General features: G+C 38.0%; 1 protein-coding gene across 1 annotated transcript; it reads left to right on the forward strand.

The window, feature by feature from the left end:
* Positions 1–1,879: 1,879 nt before the first annotated feature.
* shoc1 (shortage in chiasmata 1) lies at positions 1,880–17,134 on the forward strand. The gene is made up of 27 exons (XM_088076016.1): positions 1,880–1,885; positions 2,116–2,245; positions 3,130–3,217; positions 3,312–3,496; positions 3,586–3,745; positions 4,475–4,580; positions 4,658–4,799; positions 4,891–4,995; positions 5,454–5,583; positions 5,872–5,966; positions 6,930–7,175; positions 7,613–8,059; positions 9,200–9,421; positions 9,545–9,739; positions 9,854–9,946; positions 10,415–10,596; positions 10,679–10,751; positions 11,522–11,591; positions 11,898–12,073; positions 12,166–12,271; positions 12,967–13,078; positions 13,344–13,465; positions 13,585–13,672; positions 13,892–14,023; positions 14,113–14,262; positions 15,449–16,247; positions 16,658–17,134. The coding sequence occupies exons 1-27, from the start codon at positions 1,880–1,882 to the stop codon at positions 16,741–16,743; spliced, it is 4,446 nt and encodes a 1,481-aa protein (XP_087932142.1). The 3' UTR covers positions 16,744–17,134.
* The last annotated feature ends 467 nt before the right edge of the window (positions 17,135–17,601 follow it).

The raw sequence follows: 17,601 nt of genomic DNA on the forward strand, positions 1-17,601 counted from the left end.
TAGAAATTTACTGGCAACTATGTTGATAACCGTCTGTCCTTTTTGATGTAATATGCCAAACATGTAGATTCAGCTCTTAAAATGTGATGATTTGCTGTATTTAAATCCTGATTTTAATTCACACTTTGATACTGGTTAAACTGGTCACATTGAATATATTTTTATACCCACCTGAGTAACTTAATAGTGTTTTATGTTGTTTTGGTTTTTTTTAATTTTAGTAAAGTATTACTATTAGTTTAGTAAAGTATTACTATTTCCTGAAATTGTTCTACTTCACACTTGCTGTATTTGTTGTGCACCTGCACCACCTACAGAAGAAATAACTTACATGGAAACAGAAGGAAACTTCAGCTTACATTAGCAATCATTTACCTCACTTTCAAGTCGGTGTGAACATTTTAAAGTCTGTCACTCCAGTGTGAAAAGTTTTACAATGATGCCGCAAAAACAGACACATTCCCAGGGTCAGATGTCCCTGATAACGTCTTTTAAAGTACAGCCTCGTCATCAACACTGAACCAGAGTTTTTAACACCTCGATGAGATCTTGTGAAAACCCAAATATAGCTGTTTCTCACCGACTGATACTAAGAGTATGTTAACTTGTAAATGGTCCCATGAGGTCATTCACAAGATTTACAGCCACACAGAGGAGACAAATGTTGTTTTGTGAAACCAAGAAAGAAGAAATGTGACACACCAAAACCTCTTCTTTCTTTCACCTCAATCTTTAAAACAGCAATATGACAACACTTTCTGTCAAAACTGATCTAGTTTGATTGAGTGACTCACCTGCACCTGCACATGGTGTCCACTAACATCCTCTCCATCAGTGTGGTGAACAGCGCCTCCCTGTGGTGAAAAGCATACAATGCCTCCTGCAGAAAAACAAACAAAAAAGCAGTGAAAAGGTTTTCTGAAATTTATCATTTATACCATCATGAGGATTCATATGCTCTCTGTAATGTCTCTTTTGTAAAATCCTACGTATTTTATCCATATGCATCTTGTCAATCTGAGGAAAAAATATCAACATTACTTTATATAGCTAGAAATACATTATAACAAACATATCTTTCAGTTTTAAGAAAGTTAAAGGACTGACATAATATTATATAAAGACAAAAGGAAGTAATATTACAACTAACAATTAAAAACAACTGTATAAATATATGATATATACTTTTTTACTATTTATATATATTTATATATATATCATATTTATTTAGATATATTTAAATGTCAATTTACTGATAATTGGCACTTATAGAAAAAGTATTGAAAAATAGAAAAACGTAATTATTTGCTTTTTTTTTGAAAAAAACAAAAAACAATAACACGTTGGTTTACTTAATTCCACCAATGATTAATGTTTTCCCTGTTTTTGATTCTTATCTTTCTATTTAGTTATTTAGTACAACACAAGGTAAAATGCATTACATTATAATAAAATAAAATTAAATAAATAAAGGTCCCAATGCGCATGCGTAGTTCACTATGAGATTCATATTCAATAAACAATATTTAGCCTATTAGCTCCTGAAAACACCAAAATAGAGCTGAGCTAAGCCATTATGTAAGTCTGATGGTAACCGACACTGTCTGATTATTAAAATTTTATGTGTTCAGTTTGTGCTGTTGAAGCTTTAGTTTAATTTAAGAATGTAAATAATTAAATGTCATAGAAAACAAGTTAGCCAAATAACGTCAGAACTTCGTTAGCTTACTTTGAAGAGATTGCTAAGCTAACGTTAGCTAAAAGCTAATGCTAGTGTTTTAAATAAATATAGTAGGATTTATTTTTGGAATAGGACAGACTATTTTTTAGGAATTTGGCATACCCTGTTTGTTTAGAAAAATCAGTTTCAATGTTCGTTATGTCGGTGAGATTCATGTTTTAGTCAAAATATGCTTTTTTTAATGTATTATTTTTCTAATTGTTATTATGTCAACAGGTCTGAAAACGACAGCTGTTTTCCTGCTCAAATTTTCTCTGCCAACAGATTCAAAGCTCTGGATTATGTCTTTGAGGTGAGTCATTTGCTACTTTACCTCAAAATATGAGCACTTAACCTCAAAAATATGCTGTCCTGTCTCTTGGCTTTTATGCCAGACTACCACCAGTCTGAAGGTCATGATGAACTTACTGGCACTGCCAACACCTTACTTTACTGGTACCAGTGACCTGTACCCGCACAGTGGGAAACTGCCTGAAGTCACCTACAGGACACCGTGGATCAGAGGTAAACAGGTGGAGAGACGTGGTCTCTAGGTTTGGCATGTTTTATGTATCATAAAGGTAAATAAATAAATGAGGACCCTGTCTGATGAAGGTCCAGTAAGGTTTAGTCATTTTAGTCTAGTGTGCCAGTTTCTCCAAATTGTGCTCTAGCTGAGTAAAATTAAAAGTGAATGCCTGGTGATAATTTCCACCCTACTAATGATTCTTCCTCTGATTTTTGCCTTTAAAAACACCAACAGTTAACCCTTAGTAGATTAAATTAAAATTCAAAATAAAGCATTGCACATTTAACATAGGTTTGTACATATCATCTCTCTAAGGACGTCTGATCTAGCACAGTTACATTTTTAAATATATGTATAAGATGGAATGAATATTAGAAAACTCTCACTCCGGGGCGGCCTCAAGCTTATCTGCTAGAGTGTGCGCCCCATATGCTGAGGCCTTTGCAGCAGCCTGGGTTCGATTCCAGCCTGTGGCCCTTTGCTGCGTGTCAGTCCCCCTCTCTCTCCCTCATTTCCTGTCATTCTACAGCTGTCCTATCAGTAAAGGGAAAAATCCCCCCCCAAATTTTTTTTTTTTAAAAAAAAAGAAAACTCTCACTCCAACTATGGCCAACTCATTTATTTTTATCACTTCTAACACAAAGTTTGTAGTTAACAGGACTGTTTACTTCAGTACATCATTTGAGAGAAGGCACTGGCTTTATTTAAGTGTCCCAAAATTTCTGAACAACAGGTGTAATTTCATGAAAGTGTCATAATATTATTGTGTATCAGTCAATTGTTCTGTGAATGCAAGGCAGCCTGACTTCAACTTTAAAAGTACCATAAATGAATCTGCAAAGGGTTTGTTTCTCTTTTAACTTTTATGCACTTATTATAGGGAAAGTGATCTCGACCTGCAAACTCTTTGTCAGCGGTTCTGTGCTTGAAGATCTGGGAGAGAAACAACCAGTAAAATCACCAGAAAGGTTCAAAACTGTGTCACTGCGCATCATCATCAGGCACAACTGTAAAAGTAGTTCAGCATGTGTAGTGTTGGTTATAAGTTTTGTTATATTCCAGATTTACAGTGACACTGAGTGAGGTGAACATGGAGATGATACCCAGCTCTAATCCTGACTCACCGAAGGATTTGGACCAGGATGAGTATGTTTGCCTTTTAAAAGAGTCACAGATCAATAATCCGTGTCAGGAATCATTTCACAAGTGGACAGCGGACCAGATGAAACCTGGAAAACAGAACAAAGGTGACTCCACATCTGTCAGCTATTTAATTTCATCATGTCCTCACACAGTGGATCGGCAGTTTTCACTGATCCTCTTTCATTTGTCAAAGATCTCCTCCTGCCAGAAGAGCTCGTACTTGATTACCTGCCGCACTTCAGGAGACATTTACCCACGCTGAAAGCCAAACTGTCCCGGCTGAGGACGCTTCCTGTGGCTGACCCTCTGCTGAGCTCAACAGGAGACATTATCTCTGAGGACATCATATTCAGGTGTGTGTTCATGTTGAAATTCAACCTAAAATTAATGACAAGAAGGTTACTTTACAGGCTTTATTGTCCCATTTAGTTCCTACGTTGTGTTAGAGATTAACTTTGGTATTTTATAATCTGGACTCTATTTCCACTTGTTTTTGTGTCTAAATGACTAACAGGAACATTAGTTTTTGATTAGCTGAAGCACAGTACTGGACCAATTTAAAAAATCCTTGTTCCTATTTATCAGTTGGACACAGAAAATGGGAGCATGTTGAAAAACACTGAATTCATCCTGTAATGTTTAAACCTGTCAGACTACTTACAGAAATGTAGTGATACCACTGTGCAGAAATACTCTATTACAAATAAAAGTCCTGTATGTAAAAGCACAAAAGTCTTAGCATCAAAATATACTTACAATACCAAAAGTACTCAGTATGCAGAACAGTTTGTACGCATACCACTGTGTATATATACTACAAACTTACTGAGTTAATTACTATATACCTCTAGCTTGGAATTTTTCCATGGGTGTCAAAAATGTTATCTAAATGATAATAATGTTTCATAATTTATTTGTTGAATCTGCAAAGTGACAAAGTATCAAATGAATGTAGTGGATTAAAAGGAATACTATAGTTGAGTAGAAGTATTAAGTAGCTGAAAATATAAATACTCAAGTAGAGCACCTCATTAAATTGAACTTAAAAATGCACATTGTTACTATCCACTACTGATTTTCAGGCACTGTGCGTCTTATGAAATACCTCCTGATGTGTACAACAGTGACATTCAGACGAGTTCAAACATTCAGGACGAGTTTGGTAAAGAGTCACTCATGAAAGACGAGGTAACTACAAAGAAAAATGCCAAATACATGTTCTTCTTAAGTGTGTAGTGACTAAAATGGATTTTTTTTCTGTGTAGTCTCTGCTGTTGTCGCCTGTGGTGGACACGCTGAATCTGAGCCGAGAAAACTGCACCGCCTTTTCAAACATCTGCGGTCACCTGGATGTTGCTCCTGAACAGCTGGATGAGCTTCCTCGAGTCCTGGATGAGCTTCATGAAGGTTATTAACAATATATAAGTTTAATAAAATAATACAAATGCACAGTAGCACAGAGAAGTAAACTGATGTGCTGACCTCACATTTCTCTCAGCTTCAGATGTGTCTGTATCACTGGACATTTCCCAGTATGAAGTACCAAAGGAGCCCAGTAAAGAATGCAGCGTGGATGGAGGCCTGATGGAGTCAGAGCGTGCAGGTAACAGTTACACAGAGAAAACACAAAGAGTAATTTGTTAGTTGATCATGTTTTGGTAGAAATTGTTTCTCCAGATACTGATTTACTCAAATGTACCACTTTATACTCACCAGCAATGAAAAAGAAGTATTAAATGATTTTATTTAAAAGGTACAGTTCACTCAAGAATAAAAAATACCTACTGTAACATCTCTACTGCTGATACGGAAAGTCACACCAAAACAGTGATTGATTGATTGATTGATTGATTGATAAATAGCACTAAAGGTAAGAGTAAGAACATGTATTTTTGATACTGGGGTTAACTGTCCCTGTAGGAATCCAGTATGACCACTTAATGATGCATCGTTATTTTTCAAAGTGGCTGAAAAACAAACCAAATACGACTAAATTTGACCTTTTTAGATATTTTGCAGCTGCTGCTATACGACTGTATTTAAACTCAATCTTCCTTTAAGGGCGAACGACACTTCCGACTGAATTAACATTGGACGTGACTTTGACTCCGACTCCCAAGACGAGTCGAACCCAAATCTGCGTCTCCACGTGTGAGCTCCAAAAAGAGGAGCTGTCAGCGCTCTGCAGACGGTGAGACGAAACACCATGTGGTCAAACTGCTCATAACTCCTGATGAGGTCTAATTTATTTCACTGAACTTAAAACTGAAGAGCTAAATATCAAATTAATGAAGAAAACTAACTTAAATCACTCTGATAGTTGAATACAGCTCCAGATTAAACGTCAGTGTCGCCTGTCACACATGCAGAGGATACATCTTTAGATTTTACTGACTGACAGAGAGAAGTATTAGTGTGATATAAAGTAATATAAGTTTCATGTGGAACGGCTCTTGTAACATTACCAATTGTGTTGTAGATCTTTGCTGTCAGCGAGAGTTCAGGCACAGATGGAGACGGCACTTTGGAAGGCGGAGAAGCATCCAGACTTTGTGGTGGGCTTTCTGTTGGCAGGTAAAGGTTCAGTTTTATCGGTTTGTAGTTAAAGGGGCTCTCAGTGTTTTAATGATGTTGATATAAGCTTGTGTCAAATGAAGAATACAACCTGACTGATGGCATCACAAGCTTCAAATGTGGTTTCAGAAAGCACTTCATCCAGTTAGACACTAATGATAACAACAGACAGAAATTCAGACACACTACAATTAAGACAAGCTTATAAAACAGCAATTTGCCATAGAATAATATTCCAAATTATATATTATATAATATGGTATGAGGATAATATAGTATAATATGTAACAAAATATATAAATTTGTCAAAAATACATAATATACAGGGTTTTTGGGTGTGCATTTTATAATTTTTTTTACAGTAGTGCTACACAATGTTTATGTTTACTGCAGCGCTTCAGAGCATATAGAGTATTGTAGGTTTAATACGAGCAGGATTATTTAACTTTTAGTTCACACACATTAGATTGAAACTCCAAAACCAGCTGCATGTTGTGCTATGGTCTCAGTCCTGAAGGGCTGCAATCAGTTTATCAAACCACTAGATGTCATCTTTTTTTCAGCACAAACAAAAGGAATACTGCAAAGCTTCATAAGGCTTCATCTGTCCACAGTTTTATGGATCTTCACGGGAGTAAATGTCAAAACGTCTCTGTTCCTACTGCGGCGATTTCTTTAATGCCACTTTAAGAAGTTAAAAGTTATTGGAAGATAGTGATAGAGATAGTTTACTGGAACATTATTTATTTACAGTGTCAGCAAATTATTATTTCAATTGTTACTTGTGAGCACTTGATTGTGAAATTTTTCTGTTCAGTCACAAAGTTTTGACAAATATGAAGTGCAGTTGTGGAGGGTTTGATGGTAACTGAATCTCTAATCCTGACAGTTTTAAGAGGCCTAACCTACAAATAAATCTATAAGGACGATATTAAAAATCTAATCTGCTGTATTTTCTCACAGAGCCTCAAATACCTGAAACAGCTGTCGACTTCCAGCCGCTGTGTGGAGCCTGGAAAGTCACAAAGTCGGATTATCACAGCTTCGTCTGCGGTGGAGACAAACTGGGGTCACAGGTGGAAACGGGAGCTCTGCAGGTGTATTCATGCAGCAGGCGTGAGTTCACAGAGTGCATAAAGTCTGAGACGCCCCCCACCAACAAAGAAAAGATGGAGGACTTTGACAAACTGTCACTTGAACATGAGGAGAGTGAGTAATTTATCTTTCCATCACATTTGTCAGAAGTGAGTGTGGTAGTTTGATAGAGGGTAAATTCTCTGTATTTTTGTTTTTATTGGAAGTTGAGCTGAAACAGTTAATTTATTACTTCACAAATCAACGAATAAAAACATGAATTGATTCAATTTATAGTCAGTTAATTATTTAGGTAATTTTTAAAATGACAAAAATAATGGCCTCCCAAATGTGAATGTGTGCTGTTTTTTTTTAATTATCTAGAACATTAAACTAAACATACGGGTTTTAGAGAGATGGTCAAACATAACAAAGTAATATTTTTAAGCGATGTAGCTTGGTTTATTGTGATGGACATTTTGCACTACTTTCTTTTTTATGGACTCAGCAATGAGAGGATTATTTTTTTTAGAGAGAGATTTCTGAAATCATCTCATCTCCTCTGGTCTCAGCCGCAGTCAGATCCGTCCTGATGAATCCCACAAACAAAACTCACCTGAAGATATCTGCAACTGCTGCTTTTCATCCTGAAGCTACTGCGAACAAGACCTATCTTCAAAAAGAAACAGCTGCTGATGCGTGTCAGAACGCCTTTCTGATGCCCACTTTAAACACAAACAATAAAGAAATAAAATCTACCTGCAACACCAAAGATGAAGTTTCACACAAGAGGTTTCCAGAAGCTGCAGCCTCGTTTTCTGCTCCTATGAGCGTCATCGGCGCAGGTCGAGACGACTGCAGGATGGAGCAGACAGCTGCGTCCTCCAGAGATGATCCTAGAGGTCTGCTGGTTAAGAAATGTCTTCCAGAGAAGGACATTGACCCTCTGTCCACCTTTATGCTACTGAGATCTCAGCAGACTGCTGCTGCTACTGCAACACCTCAGAGCTCACCTCCAGGTACGCTGCAAAGCTTATTCTGATAAATAAAAGAACAGATGATGCATTTATCAAGTGTTCCTCTTATAAAGCCTAAGATGACTTTCATCACCTCCTTTATGGTTTTTAAGCCATACTTTTATACATTTTATCCTTTAATTAAAGTAGAATTATCCACTGAGTACCATTACAGAAGTCGTTATATGTGTAGGGTTTAATTTAGTTTTTAAACTTTGGCTCCATCTGCTGCTCATATCAAGATTGTGTCCACCAGGGTGTTGAATGTGTAAATAGAATTATCTGCATAGTTACCGTTATTATTGATGTATTTTTGTATTTAATGTTTTGTTATTTCTGTACAAAATTATTTATAATACGCTGACCTTAAACAATACCTCAATTTGTCTATTGATAAAGTTGAAATTAATCAAATTACTCTGATAATTGATCATATTACATTTTTTAAGTGAAAATCTCTTCCAGCTTCTCAAATGTTAACATTTAAATTTTTGAGTCACTAGTTAAAATAAATAAGTTTGGGTTTTAGACAGTTTTAGACAGGGATGCCCCAACTTTTTGCCTTTAAGTGCCAAAACTGAAACGTAATTTTGGGCCACTGGCCAAAAGCAAACATCTGTTGAATATAATAAACATGCAAAAAAGTAAATTGATCCTAAATTCTCTTGGTTAAAATGGCTTTTGTCTGTGTACCGCTAACTCTGCCTCTCTATATTTTTCTTACCATACTCAAACTTCCTACACGAAAAAAAACTCTGCCCAGATTTTTCTGCTGAGATTATTTTGGGCCATATTAAACCTTACAGCAGGGCCCCAGCCCTGTGTTAAAACTTTACTTTCATATATGGAAAGTATTTCAGTACTATTTTTTAAGAACTATTTTTTGAATAAATAAAGGAAATAATCTGTAGATAAATAAAAATGCACATAATCGTTAGCCAAAGTGTTGAACAAACTGCCATCCTCTCACATGACTGAATGACGGACTTACTAAATGAAATTCAACAGTCAGACAGGTTGCTCCACAATTTGAACTTTTTTGGGGGTTCAAGTTACCTCATATTGATACCTACCTTACAGTGGTGAAGGTCTAATCACTTGTTCATGTTACAAACTGTAACCTCATTATTCTCTTAATTTCAGCACCAGACGTGGTACATAAACCGCCTCCATCGGAGCATCATCAGTCTCCTCTGCAGCAGACGCAGAGATCAGATCAGAGGGAGACATTTATGCGTGGTGCTGTGTCAGGAAATGCTACCAGAGAGCAGAGAGCAGCTTTTCAGTCAACGGGTCAACTCATCAGTCGTCCTGTCCATCAGCCCAAGCCTCAGGACAGCACTGTAGTTCAGGTCCAAGCCACTGGTACGATATCAAACATCAAACAAACCGAACGTCGATGTTTTAAACTGTCCTTGTTGGAGAAAAGCACGGCTCAGATGGTTTAGAAGTTTGTTATTTAACCCTCTGTGCTTTTGCTCCCTGCAGACAGCCAGCAGCATGCCCACTGTGAGCTGCTGGCCTTCGCTCAGCCTTGTTTTAGCTCTGCCAGACAGCTGGGGCTCAACTTCCCAGGATGGCGGGACTTCAGCAGCCTGGCCCCGGACCAAACACACTTCCTCCTCAAACAGCAAGAGAAGGCGCTCTGCAGGACACATGCACAGAGCGAAGAGCTGGTCAGAGGTACAAAGTGACATTTCATAATCCAAAAAAACACAGTTATTGTAGCACCGAGACATTAATTTAGTAAATCTGTCAGAAAATGTGTTAAATCCAAATACCTTGTGTTTCATATAGATCAGGAACTGCTTTTCAACCAGGCGGCTCTGATTCATGTGCTGGTGACTTTCAAGGAGCTGCTGTTGAAGTGCGACCTGAGTACTGCATTGGGTCAGTATAACCTGACTTTATCTTGGTTTTTTAGTAGACATTGTGTGTGTCTAATTCTAAATACAGAAAGAAATACAGATTTTAACTCTTAAAGTGATGTAAGAAGGACAGTGTGAGTGAGTTTTCATTAGATTTGATTGACTCGACAATGGTGACAACAAAATCAAACTAAACTTATTAAGTTTTGATTAAAGGTCAATTTTTTGCACAAAAATACATTTACCAATTTAGTCACACTCAATTCAAACTATTAAAAAAAAACTATTTTTCACTGACTCTTAACCCTATAAGTCACCATCACTCACAGTAAAAGGCTAGATAAGAATAATGTTTATTTAGGCCCTTTAACATTGAAGGATTTTAGGGTTTAATTTTTGCTTCAGTGTGTTAAAACAGTTTCCCAATCCTGACTGTAACACAGTATATACAATATTGTGATGTTTACGGCCCTGTCCTTCTGCACTCAAGAGTACCTGATGAAGGCAGCTGAGGCATGTGCAGAGCAGAGTCTGGATCAGCTGGTGAAGAGGTTGCTGATCATCCTCCACCTCAGTCACAAGAACAAGGAGTCTAACCTGAAACTGCAGGAGCTGCAGCAGCTGCTGGCTGCATGGCTGCACAGCAGGCCAGAACAGAGCAGCATGGAGAAGGTTAGCTTAACCATCATCCATCATTTCAGTGTTTATTTGAGACACACTCACAGTGATCCTGATTGATATTCTCTTCCTGTAGATTCTTGTCATGATATCAGTCGACTCTGACGACATTAGAGCTTTAATCATCAGCAGTTTGAGCCAAATGACTGGTGAGCAACTCTTGATTTCTTTCACTAATCAGCTCATTAAAAGCAGTAAAATAAAAAAAGTGTTATTGCAAAATACAAACACAGGGTAAGTTAATTTATCCAATCAACTAATTTACAACAACAAGCCTGTTTACACCTGTAATTAACATGTTTCACATCAGCATTTGTGCGTCTCAAACTGGCCACTTGTCTGATTTTTTTACTGCGTGTGTCATACACGTACGACGGACGGGCACAGAACACTTCCAACTCCTCATAAAGTCATCGAGCGTGAGCGTGCTGTCACCAAAACAATCACCACGTCCTGCACTGATAATGTAGTCCTTGTCAGGGATGCATGAGGACACATTAACGCGAATGGTGCACAGGATCAGTCATTTCCAAGCTTCCCATCCATTGTCTATGTGGTAGCGCGGTGACGTTTCGTGAGATGGGGTTTCCTGTCCTCACTTGCATTAAGTTGAATCTAGGCTGAAAAACTTCTAATTGCTGTCGATCTAAAATGATGACAGATTTTGCATCTGCATGGCTTATTACTCACCTCAAACGTTTTCAGAAACACATTTCACTGCTTTCATATAAGAGAACGTTTCCAAACAAGCTGCCATGGTGCTCAGCTTTGAAGATGTCTCACACCCATCAAGCGTCTTCGTGGTTGTTTACACACGTTTATAGCGCTGTCCACTTATAATCATATCACCCAAGAGGCATGATAATACCAGGTGTAAACAAACACATTATCCTGAGTTTGTCTGTTTTTGTCCTCTCAGGTGCTGCTGTAACTGCTGTTAGTCCTGAAGACGACAAGAAAAAACTGAATGGTGCCAGTGTGGTCAGCAGGTATAAAACGTACTGATTTTAATCAGTATTTTGTATTCATGGCATCATTTACGGATATATTTATGCACATTTCTTAGAAACACATCCATAACTTGTATTTCTTTTGTATCTTGGAACTAATATTATATAGAGAAAAGAATGAAAGTATTCTTTGTTTCGACTCGTTTCCGCCATACTGTATGAGAAAGTGTGCTTCAGTTTAATGGAGTAAATGGCAGTTGTTTCGCTGTGTTAAAGGAAACATTTCAAACTGCTATATTATGTTGAACAAAGTGTTTCTTTCTCACTCCCATCCTGTTCCACCAGTGTGAGCGACAGTGTGTGTGTAGTAGTGTATGAGCAACACGTAGGCCCTGACTTCCCCTGGGGCTGTTTCTCCCTGGTAGTGGAGTACGACCATCCAGGCCAGTCGCCGTGGGCCGCCGTCTGCAGAGAGAAGAGCATCAGTCACCTCACCTTCAACACAGTCATCTCTCACACTGGTCAGCTGCCACCAAATACAGATTACTTTTGTACAGTGAGGTGTTGTGTGGGTTTATTTGTTTTCTCTAAATGTGTTTGTTTTTCTCAAAAGGGAAGGAAAATACATCGTGGTGCCTGGAGGACAATGTGCCATATGTGTTGTTGGTGACAGAGGGACTTCTTAACTGTCCACTGCTGCTTCAGACACTTGAGTCAGAGTAAGTTTCCCCCATTTACCCAAAGTCGAGTGAAATCACATCCACCTGGTAAAAGTGACACATACTTGTAATTTAGTGACATTTTCATGTTCAGAGGTTACTCACAAAGGATGATACCACCGAAAGTCAATATGATGATAAATGTGAAATTATAAAAATTATATATATAAAATGGTTTAATACAATTTTTCTGACACCATGGCAACTACAAACCTGCGCCATGATCTGTATTTTATATAATCTACTGAAAGACTATGCTCTAAACATGACAACTTGTTAAATAACCAGACAAAGAAAGGTAAGATGGTGTAAGTCACCTGTCAGGGAAAATTGGTCAAAATTTTAACCAAACATACTTAAAGAGAAATATTGAATGTAATATCAGTATCCGTAGCATTTCAGTGTATCATCCTGCTCAGATTATCTGAAAACTTGTTTGGTTTTCGGAAAGCCATTTCTTTACACCACTTATCAAAAAAATTTTGCAAATTAATTTTCTGGTGATTGAATCGCTGCTTCATTGCTTCGACGTCAGTAGTTTTTACTTACGTTAATCTCTACCGTACCCCAAAATTTAAAAAAATACATCATTCAACAACAAATTTACAATCAGGATTTTAAATGAGGTGTTTCTATCCTACTTGCCAGTGATGATAAGTTATCATTTAAACACCATATTGTGTGTTGTGTTAAAGGTTTAATATAACTGTGCTGGAGAGGAGCCACTCACCGTCTCTGCAGATGCTCGGAGGGACCCATCACTACGCTGTGATCACAGCGGACGAAAGCACTGCTATCATCATTCAGGTACCAGAAACGGAGATACCTGTTGCATCCTTCAACATTAACACCTACACACACCCACACACCCCCACACACCCCCACACACACACACACACACACACACACACACACAAAAAAAAATCCCTCATAATTCTTAATTTTTTCCATGTTTTTATCTCCCTCTACTGAGCTTCTTGAGTATTGCAAGGCAATGCTGAAAAGCAAAAATCTCCTCGCCTTGGAGGCAACAACCAATATTTAAATTCTTCAACTGTGTGTGTGTGTGTAGGGGGAGGATGAACTGTGTGAGGAGCGAGCCAGTGAGAGAGTAGTGATGAGGCTGACTGCTCTCTCTCTGCAATACAACAGCTGTTGGCTCATCCTGCACTGCAGAGACAGCCAGGGAGGAGGGTCAGTGAACACACATGTACATACACACGTTAATACAGTACACACACATACACACAAACGTACGCATTTTGTACATAAAGGCTTACCGTCGCTGCTTCTGTCTGTCTGTGTGTTGGCAGATTTTCCAGTGAAGCCTTCAGTAACTTAGTGCAGATTTATTCGTCTCTGGTGCTGTTCGGTATGAAGGCTGAGGATCTAGATGTCAAGGTAAAGAACAAATGTAATTTATTTTTCTCAAAAAATCTCAAAATTAAGAAAACTGCTGGTAAAATTTCACCATATCATGTAGTTACAAATAGTTGTGTGTCTTTAAATAACATTTGACTTGCTCTAACCACCACATCTCTCAACAACTGGATTTGAATTCGTGGTGGTATTAGGTAAAATAGCCATATAAACTACTTAGTCTTCAGCTGTATTTGTCAGGTGCTGATTGTGTCTGAGGTGACAGAAATAACCAAATGGATCAGCCAGATCTGCTTCCACAGCCTGATGGCCAGTGAGAAGAATCCTCTCAACTACCTCGACAGAGACTGGCTGACTGTGATTCCCTCAGAGGTGATTTAAGTTACTTATTAGTCTTTTTTTTGGTTAAGGGGTTTTTCTAATATGAGTTTGTGTGCTGCTGTTGTTTTCTGTCCCTCCAGGAGGAAAACTGTCTGTTGCAGTTCCCGTGTATTAATCCTCTGGTTGGTCAGCTCATGCTGAGGAGAGCGCCGTCCATCCAGTGGCTCCTGGGGGCCTCTCTGTCTACGCTGAAGGAGCTGCTCCCTGAGGTGCCACACAAAGTCCTCAAGGTGACCATAGAGTAATCACTGATCTTAGATACACAAATACTCCTAAAGTTTTTGTCTCTGTGAAACATTTTTTTGTGTTCTTAAATAAGTATATCAATTACTCACCAGGTGTTACATTAAATTCTTGCATCCAAAGTGAATTAGGAAACTAAAAAAGGCAAAACGGGTAAACAGTAAATGGGGACCACATTTAACAGCAAAACCATATGAAAACATCCATTTGCAAACTCTCACATAACTCCTGCAATATAATCTGAGTCTCCTTTATCCCGTCACATGCAGAGTACTTCCCAAGCAAAAGCATTTTTGCTGAAATATTATTTAAAACACATCTAAGGCACATGAGAACACATGAGATGGTTTGTACCAGTGTGTTTTAGTAATGTTTTTTTGCATGTTTGGGAAGAAGTGAGCATATGACTTGATAAATGAGACTTGGATTTTACTGCACGAGCTGTGTGAGAATTTGTGAATGGATGTTTTCGCTCAGTTTTGCTGTTGCAAATCGCCACCCGATTTCTTCAACTCACGAAGAATGTTCACCTTTTTTGCATTCACCATGAAACTGTGGAGGCACAAAACTCATCCACTCTAGTTCAATAAAAGTCATGGCTGCAGAGATAAAATTTAAGGATAAAATAATTACATTCAACATGAAGTATTGTTGGTGATCTATGATATTTTGGGTGATTTGACAAAAAGTAGGGCTACATCATCATACTGCCATTTAATTTATGTTCCTTTCATCAACAATTAATCTGCCAATTATTTTCTAAATTAATCTTTAAGTCTATGAAATGCTGAAGTAATGAAAAACATCCAACACAACCTCCCAGAGCCCAAATTAACATCTGCGAGTTGCAGAATTTGTCAAAGCAAATGTTTCCAATATTTGCTTGAAACATGACCAAAATGGCTTACCAAAGTAGAGAGCAATTTTTTGTCTTTTGATCACCGAAACAATTAAGTAATCATTGCATATCTGTGAAGAATAGCAGTGCATTTTTACAGTTCCCAAGTTATATCCTATTAGCATGTCAAAATTGTTACCATAAACTTTATATGTTCAAAAATAATATTAAATATTAAGTAATTAAAAAATATATATATAATAAAAATGAGGAAAACAGAATCTTTTCAGCGACAGTACAGCACTTAAAAGCCCCTGTTCTCTTGCTGGTTTTAGCTGTTCAGTGACACGACCTCCCTGTACACACCGACCACAGACCAGCCAGCATCTCAGACCACCATCACTGAGACAAACCAACAAACGAGTCCACCAAACGGCCCCTGGACCACCGCCACTCATCCCAAGCACATGACCCCACATCCAGAACTGCTCATCAGTCCTCATCCAGAACTATTCTGTGGTGATCAAAACACCAGCTTCCTGTTCGGAGCTGACCGCAGCTTCCGTGAACCAGACTCAGACTCGATGATGCAGGAGAGCAACACAGATTTCAGACTCGACCCAAGTTCTTCCTTTGACAGCCCGGAGGTTCTCCTCCAGAGGAGCTGGACCAGCAGTGATCCGTGGAAAGAGGAGGACAGAGGCACAGAGGAGGTGATGTTCACTGGGTGGAGAGGCAGAGCTGGAGCAGCGGGGAGAGTTGTTGGAAGAGTAAACGATGAGTGGATGCAGAGAGCTCCAACAAACATCAACGCAGACACTCCTGGAGTCCCGCTCGACAGTCTTTTCAAGCTGGACTCCACGTTCAGCTACAGCCCCGTCCTGCAGCAGCCGGCCAGCAGTCAAACGTCCACGTACTCAACAATCTGCAGCGACCTCCAGCCTCCAGACAGCCACCGTACGTCCTACAGCCTGAGCCCCTCTACAGAGGTCACGCTGTGGGGTCGAGGTCAAAGCTCCAACAACTGCCTCACCAAAAGTGGAGAGACGACGATTTCAGCCAACTACGGATCCAAATGCTGGATGGGACAAGAGAGCAAGAGGAGGGGCGAGGCTGCAGGTTTGGTGGGAACAGGTGAGGGAAAGAGGCTTTAAGCGAGTTTCCATCAACCTGATTTTCAGTAAAAGCAAAATGCAACAAATTGCAATAAAAAAGACTTAATGAATAAATCATGACAGTCATGAGGAATGTGACTTAAATGTCCACTGAAGCTTCGGCTCTACTTAAGAGACTAAACATCCTCAAATTTATACGTGAAACAAACATAAATGTCATCTTTGCATCGTGCTGTCTACATGGTTTTCCACCATCTGAGGTTTCAGGGTGCTCATTTTTTATTAATAAGTTTTTTTATTTTCACCCCACCGGTGAATTACTAGTGGATGGAAACGCACATTTTGGTTTAAATTTACACTATTTTTGGAAGTAAATGTGGGTTATGCCTGTGTTTTTATTAAACAGATTTTCTTGTGTTTGTCTTACAGTGTTGACGCCACTGAAGAGGGGGAGGTTATGCTACGAAAAGGTGCCGGGCAGAAGTGACGGACAGACGAGGCTTAAATTATTTTAGGCAGTTTGTTCCTGCACCCTGTTTGTAAAGTCAAGAATGTTTCATTAAATACAAGTTATTTATTGCAATAATTCATATTCACTTCCAAGTTTTATTCGGATTAAATTACATTAAAGTTTTCTGGTTTTGTCTGCAAACATTTTTTGGACAAATTCCTATATTTTTGGTACATATTCTACAGAAGCAACAGTGTTCTTGTCCATTTCTGTTTTCTTCAAAAAACAGCTATGGCCAGAAAAATGCAGAAACAGAATTGAAATTGCGGTACAGTGCAGTAATTCTCACAAAATAATTAATATAAATTTTTTTTCAGTCAAATAATCTAACATGTAATAGTCATTTTTATTATTTTGCAAATATTTGTTAACACTATGTTACTGACAGTTTTATTTGTAAATTATAGTATATTATTTATAATGACTTGTTTTAAGATTACATTTTTATTGCACAGCATGAATGTTACGTATTAGTTATTTATTAAATCAAATATTTTTGATATAATTATTGTTATTATTTAAGTGTTCTGCACATTGTTACCCCTGTAAAGCATTAACAACTGGATGTTAATGTTCAAAAAGATAACTAATGCCATTTTGTAATTTTAGGAAATGTCTTTATTGGTGAAATTGTTAAAACTACTTTAGATTAATAATCACTTAAAATCAGCTTACAGCTATGTTATGTGTTAAAAGCAATTTTTGTTTATATACTGCTTTTACAAAATAAATAAGAGGAGGGGGGTGTTAATAATTATTTTTTACAAAATAAGATAAAATATTGAGGTTACAACTGTGTGCACATTTTGCCTTTGTTTTGGTTTTCCTCCACACAGAGCATGCTCAGTGGCAAAAAACAAAT

This window comes from Plectropomus leopardus, chromosome 4 (assembly GCF_026936395.1).
Source record: "Plectropomus leopardus strain MGB_pleo_1.0 chromosome 4, ASM2693639v1, whole genome shotgun sequence".
Classification (NCBI taxonomy): Eukaryota; Metazoa; Chordata; class Actinopteri; order Perciformes; family Serranidae; genus Plectropomus; species Plectropomus leopardus.

Coding starts and splice junctions, on each gene's coding strand:
- shoc1 (XM_088076016.1), top strand. Junction 11,592..11,897: donor GGTGCCAGTGTGGTCAGCAG/GTATAAAACGTA, acceptor CTGTTCCACCAG/TGTGAGCGACAGTGTGTGTG. Junction 12,074..12,165: donor CACAGTCATCTCTCACACTG/GTCAGCTGCCAC, acceptor TTTTCTCAAAAG/GGAAGGAAAATACATCGTGG.